Genomic DNA, 6,688 nt, shown 5'->3' with positions numbered 1-6,688 from the left:
AAGAATATAGGTTTAGAGGACACCTAGCTCGTACACAACTAGGCGTGCCAGGGGTCCTCGTGAGCAGGAGAAGTGGGATGCTCGGCCCCGCTACAGTGGTTTACAATGCGTCAATTACAGCTTGGAGTCCTTTGGCGCCGGCCGAGGCCCAGGTGCGCACATCGTCCTGAATCGAGGAGAACAAGCGGCTAACCGAGGGTTGCTGAAGGTCAAAGATGCAAGCATTGCGGTGCTTCCAGATGGCCCAGGTGACCACAGGTAGGGACGCAAGGGCCTTCCGGAGCGAAACTGGGATGGAGCCAGTAGCATCTCGCCACCAGTCGTAGAGGTTGAGGTCGCCATTGGGGGGAGGGGGGCAGTGAGTTTGCAGCAGGCAAGAGAGCGGTGCCAAATCTCTCTGGAGAAGACGCAGGCGGTCAGGAGGTGATATATGTCCTCGAAGTCTTGATCACATAGGACGCAGAGGGGAGGGTGGGTTAGCCCTCGCCTAGCAAGTCTTTCCGCCGTCCAGCAACGGTCCTGCTTGGCGAGCCATAAGAACACTTTGACATTGGTCGGGCCCAGCCCTTCCATGTCATCTTCCAGTCCATGTCCGCAATGGATCCATGGAAAAGAGCTAGGTAGCAGGATGAGGCCGAGTATGAGCCGCTAGCAGTTCAGCGCCGGCGTATGCGGTCGGGGTCAGAGGAGAGGGTGACCTGAAGTAGGCGCCTCCAAAGATAGATGTACTCGACAGTGGCCTCGACCCCAAGCGCGCCCGGATGTCCTGGATCCATGCCCGATTGAGGAGTCCCTCCTGGACTAAGCGCTTATTGCGACGTCTTCGAGGAACCAGAGCGGTCAGGCTCGGAGCAAGCTCGGCGATCAACTTGCCATCTAACCAATGATCAGTCTAGAATTTACACGTGAGTCTGTCTCCAATGGTCCAGGATGTAGAGGCACGAAAGATGCCGCGCACATCGGCGTCATCCGGCAGGTGTAGATGATGTCAGGGCCGCGTGGGGTCAGTGATGCGAAGCCAGAGCCACCTAACCCGGAGGGAGATCCCGGTGTGTTGAAGGTCACGCACGCCAAGGCCCCCAAGCTTGAGGGGGCGGCACACTTTTTGCTAGTTAACCAGACAGTTACCAGAGCGGGCCTCTTTGCATCCATGCCATAGGAAATCGCGGATCAGCCGGTTGACGAGCCTCATGATGGATGGCGAGAGGGCCATGGCCAGTAGCTGGTGGACGGGCATGGCACTCAGGACATGTCGAACAAGAGCGACGCGTTCGCCACGAGACAGTAGGCAAGCTTGCCAAGTGCCAAGGCGCTTGGCCATCTTCTCCACAAGGGGTAGCAGCGCCGACGTGGGAACCTTCCTGGTGGAGAGCGGAAGTCCAAGATATTGGATGGGGAAGTATGTGGTCTGGCAAGAGAGCGTCACACCAGCATTGGTGGCTGACTCATCCGTGCAACAAATGGGCGTCACGGAGCACTTAGCGAAGTTTGTCTTGAGGCCAGAAGCTTGAACGAACACCTTGAGAATGCCTTGCACGGCCCGGAGGTCATGTTCGTCAGGGTGGCAGAATAGGACGACGTTGTCCGCAAATAGTGAGATGCTGGGAATGGCTCGCCTGGTCGTTAGGCGGTGGAGAATGCCACGACTAGTGGCGTGCTGGACCAAGGTGTTGAGCACGTCAATAACCAGGACGAAAAGCATGGGAGAAATCGAGTCGCCCTGCCGCAGTCCGCTGGCATGATCTATGGGCGGTTCGGGGGTTCCATTGATGAGCACTCTCGTGGAGGAGGTCGAGAGGAGGATTGCCACCCAAGCGCACCATCTCCGGCCGAAGCCAAGGTGACGAAGGACCTCGAAGAGGAAGGGCCAGGAGACGGTGTCAAAAGCCCGGGCGATGTCGAGTTTGAGGAGGACTCGCGGCGCCTTGAGGTTGTGGAGGAGGCGCGATGTTTGCTAGACGAGCATGAAATTGTCGTGAACACCCCGCCCGGCGATGAACGCGCTCTGATTGGCAGACACCATATTTCCGAGGCGGGGAGCCAGCCTAAGGGAGAGCACCTTAGCGAATAGCTTGGCCAGGAGGTGTATGAGGCTGATGGGGCGGTAGTCGGATAGGGAGGAGGCGTCGGCCTTCTTCGGGAGCAGAGTTAGGAGTGCTTCGTTAAGTTTGTGGAATCCATGTCCATTCATCGAGTAGAGCTTGTGGAAAACCTCACAGATGTCGTGCTTGACGATGTCCCAACACGCGTGAAGAAACTCTGCGGTAAATCCGTCCGGGCCCGTCGCCTTGCCTGTTGGTAGCCGCTTGGTGGCCGCCCAAACCTCGGATTCGGAGAATGGTGCGTCAAGGCCGGACATGTAGAAGGCCGGATGGTGGATGGCCTGGAGATCAATGGAGGAGGTGTGTGCCTTGTGGGAGCCTAGGATCGCGGCGAAGTGCTCGAATGCCATGCGGCTCATGTCAGCATTGTCAGACACCATGTTATCGTTGTCGTTGAGCTGGAATATGTGCTTCTTCTGCCCGCGATGCGCAATGTGAATTTTGAGGAAGGCGGTGCTCGCGTCTCCATCCCTGAACCAATGGAACTGGGTACGCTGGCGCGCGATTGATCTCTCGAGAGAAGCTAGGCCTAGGTATGCTCCCTTTAGTCTGCGACGGAGCCAGGCTTCGGCATCAGAGAGGGGGCGGGTGTCCTGTGCGGCGTCAAGACGCGCAATTATTTCCTTAGCGAGGAGGATCTACAACGAAACGTCTCCAAGTCTTTTAGCGCCCCAGCTTTGCAAGCTGCGCGCCGTGGCCTTGAGCTTCGCAAAGACCCGTCGGAAGGGGTCGGGTTCCGGTTCAACACCATTCCAGGCCACCGAGACAACGTCGTGGAATCCATCCCATTTGACCCAGAAGCTTTGAAAGTGAAAGCGTAGGCGGCCATGCGCATGAGGTATGCAATCAAGCACAAGCGGACAATGGTCTGAAGTAGTAGCCAGGCACCGGAGAACACAGTGCGAGTGATCCGAGTCCCAATCAGGGGTGCATAGAACGCGGTCGTTGCGAACTAGCGTTGGCCGTCTTTGCTCATTCGACCAAGTGTGGCGTCGGTCGTGGAGGTAAATGTCACGCAACTCGAGGTCGGAGGTGAACCGTCTAAATCGGTTCATGATGCGCCTATTGAGCCTATCATTGTTCTTGTCTTCGGCCAAAAGAATCATATTGAAATCTCCCCCAAGGAGCCATGGGCCGGCACAAGTGTCGCGCTCGTCGTGTAAGTCAGAGAGAAATGCTAGCTTAGCATGGTCATCTTGTGGACCATAGACTCCGGTGAGCCACCAGTGTTGGTCTCCTGCGAGGGGGGGGGTTGCAAGCGCAGTGATGTGGTGCTCCCCGATGGAAGGATGGGACAAAGCAATGAGGTCACGCTGCCAAGCCAGAAGGACCCCGCCCCTAGTCCCGTCTGCCGGCAGGAAGAAAAAATCCTGGAATTGAGGACCTAGGGTCTCGACTACAGTCGACAACAAGATCAAACTCATCTTAGTTTCAAGGAGACAGACAATACATGGAGATTCAGCGGAGAGCGTGCTACGCACGGCGGTGCATTTAGCCTGGCTATTCAGTCCACGAACATTCCAAAAAACTACTTTAAGTTGTGAATCCATGAAAAGGGGGGTTGCATTCAAAGCACGGGTAAACTTGGTCAGACCTCGACGAGGCGAGACTGAGCAAGCAGGGGCTCCTGAGCGAGCAAGTCCGCCACGTTGGTGGGCACGTTCCACCCATAGAAGTCTGCAAAAGCTTGGACTATGTCGCCATCGAGTGGGCTCCTCAACCATTATTGGAAATGCCTAGGAGATAGTTCATTCACTTGTCCAGCAGCCCTATTCCACATAGTTGATCCGAATTTCTAAGCATGCGCATACATCATATCCCTATAAGGGCATCTCCAACAGCAACCCACAAATCTCCTCCCGCATCCGTCCGCGGATAGGAGGACGCCATCCAACTCTAGCCGCATACATCCCGCCAACAATTCAAACCAACCTCACGAAATTCGATCAAACTGGATGGATTTCATTCAAGTTTGGGTATAATTTACATAAAAAGGACAATATTTTGATCATTTAACTAAAAAATTAGAAAAAGAACCTAAACCCTATAACGGACGACCACCTCGTACGCGTGGCCGCCCTGCTTGCCGTACCGCCGTCTCCGTCGGCGCCGTCGTCGTCATCGTCCCTCCAGCACAACACCGCCAGAGGGCCGCGACAACCTTGTCCGGCGACTGCCTTCCGCTCGTGGAAGAGCCGCTCCGCCTCCTGCTGACGTGCGGAGTGTCATCGCAGCCACTGTCGACGTGGCCTTCGGAGCCCTGATGGCAACCTTGCCGCGAGAAGCATTGGCGGAGCAGTCGCTAAGCGATCACTCCTCACCGATCTTGTTGAGCTTGCCGTCAAGGCAATGGCGACACCTGGCGGCCGTCTCCGTGGTGGTCACGAAGCGGTCGAGCTCCCACGTGGCGGTGAGGTCTGGGTTGTCGCGGTCCTAGTCCATTGCCATGTCGCTCTTGGCAAATGCGGAGCGGCGACTGGCATTGCGTCGGTCGTTCCTCGCCTACTTACTAGCCGCACGCTCCGTCTCAGACACGATGGCCCTCGCCCCTCGAGCCAGAGGGACCATCATAACCACCTCCTCCGAGGTAGTGGAGGAGGCAGCCCTGCGCCTTCTTGATCACGGGTGGCATATCATCCTTGACGATGAGGTGGTGGCGGTGCCACAGCGACAACGGTGCGGCGATGCGGCCATACTAGCTATGTGGCAGGGACACATGCTCCTCCTTGACCCGGTGTCCGATCTGGATGCCGCGGTGGTGCGGGGGCGAGGCTGGCTCCTCCTTCACCAGCAAGAGCATGGACACCGGCTCGGGCTTCACGCGGTGGCGTGGCGGGGACGTTTGCTCCTCCTTCACGTGTGCCAGTGATGGAGGAGATGAGCCCATGTAATGGAGCGTCCACTCCGTCATTATCTCGATTTGATGAACGGAATCTTCGTCCATTAGAGCGGCCTGCTTGAGGATTCGGGGCGGCTGCTGTGGTGGCTCCTGCGGCTGCGGCGGTGGCGCCTGGTCCTCCTCATCATTGGAGGAGATGACGATCTCCTCCTTGGTGGAGGAGCCGGGCGCCGTGGACGTGTAGGATCGAAAGTATGCCTAGAGGAGGGGTGATTAGACTACTTGACCAAATAAAAATCTGGCCTTTTCCCAATTTCAAGTCTTGGCAGATTTTAGCAACTTAGCACAAGTCAAGCAATCAGCCTACACATGCAAGTATAAGAGTATAACAGCGGAATGTAAATCATAGCATATGAAGGTAAAGGGGAGGAGTTTAGAGGGAGCAAACGCAATGTTGACACGGAGATTTTTGGCATGGTTCCGATAGGTGGTGCTATCGTACATCCACGTTGATGGAGACTTCAACCCACGAAGGTTAATGGTTGCGCGAGTCCACGGAGGGCTCCACCCACGAAGGGTCCACGAAGAAGCAACCTTGTCCACCCCATCATGGCCATCGCCCACGAAGGACTTGCCTCACTTGGGTAGATCTTCATGAATTAGGCGATCTCCTTGCCCTTACAAACTCCTTGATTCAACTCCACAATCTTGATGGAGGCTCCCAAGTGACACCTAAGCAATCTAGGAGACACCACTCTCCAAAAGGTAATAGATGGTGTGTTGATGATGAACTCCTTGCTCCTGTGCTTCAAATGATAGTCTCCCCAACATTCAACTCTCTCACACAGATTTGGATTTGGTGGAAAGATGATTTGAGTGGATAGCAACTTGGGGAAGGCTAGAGATCAAGATTCTTGTGGTTGGAATGAAATATCTTGGTCTCAACACATGAGTAGGTGGTTCTCTCTCAGAAAATGTATGTTGGAAGTGTAGGCACGTTCTGATGGCTCTCCCCATGAATGGAGGATGGATGGAGGGGTATATATAGCCTCCACACAAAATTTAACGTTACACACAATTTACCAAACTCGCTGACATCGAATACACAAACTCGGTCAGACCGATTCAGTTCAAAATGTGAACGTTAGGCTTTTCGGTGGGACCGATATGATCAACTCGGTGGGACCGATTTCATTAGGGTTAGGGCATAATGCAATCTCGGTGAGACCGATCTCATGAACTCGTTGTAACTGATTTCTGTAATAGGCAAACAAAGAGTTGGTCAGACAAACTCGGTGGGACAGATCACTCATTTCGGTGAGACCGAAAAGTTACGAAAAGGAAACAAAGAGTTTGCATTGCGAACTCGGTGGGACCAATCGCTCATCTCGGTTAGACCGAAATGTTTCGAAGGGAAATAGAGAGTTTGCAATCCCATCTCGGTGAGACCGAGATCCCTATCAGTGAGACTGAACTGATTAGGGTTTCTGGCTATGGCTATGTCAAATGAACTCGATGGCGCTGGATAGATCAAATCAGTGGGGCCGAGTTTGACTTTTGGTTTGGGATGTATGTGGATATGAGGAAGTGGTTGAGGGCTTTTGGACCATATCAATAAGCATTTTGAGCAAGCAAGCCATTAAGCAACACCTCATCCCCTTTTAATAGTATTGGCTTTTCTTATGGACCCAATGTGATCTTGGATCACTAAAATGAAAATGTAGAGTCTTGAGCTTTTTTGCCAATA

At 54.3% G+C, this 6,688-nt stretch overlaps 1 protein-coding gene across 1 annotated transcript; it reads right to left on the bottom strand.

Moving 5' to 3' along the window:
- Nucleotides 1-1,108: 1,108 nt before the first annotated feature.
- LOC147959195 (uncharacterized) lies at nucleotides 1,109-1,702 on the bottom strand. Its single transcript, XM_087532544.1, has one exon. It carries the CDS (start codon nucleotides 1,700-1,702, stop codon nucleotides 1,109-1,111), a length of 594 nt encoding a protein of 197 aa, XP_087388670.1.
- Between the last annotated feature and the right edge of the window lie 4,986 nt (nucleotides 1,703-6,688).

The sequence above is a fragment of the Triticum urartu genome, chromosome 7A, assembly GCF_056163025.1.
Source record: "Triticum urartu cultivar PI428250 chromosome 7A, HENAU_Tu73, whole genome shotgun sequence".
Classification (NCBI taxonomy): Eukaryota; Viridiplantae; Streptophyta; class Magnoliopsida; order Poales; family Poaceae; genus Triticum; species Triticum urartu.
Note: the sequence above shows the minus strand (reverse complement) of the source record. Positions and strands in the feature narration are given on the sequence as shown.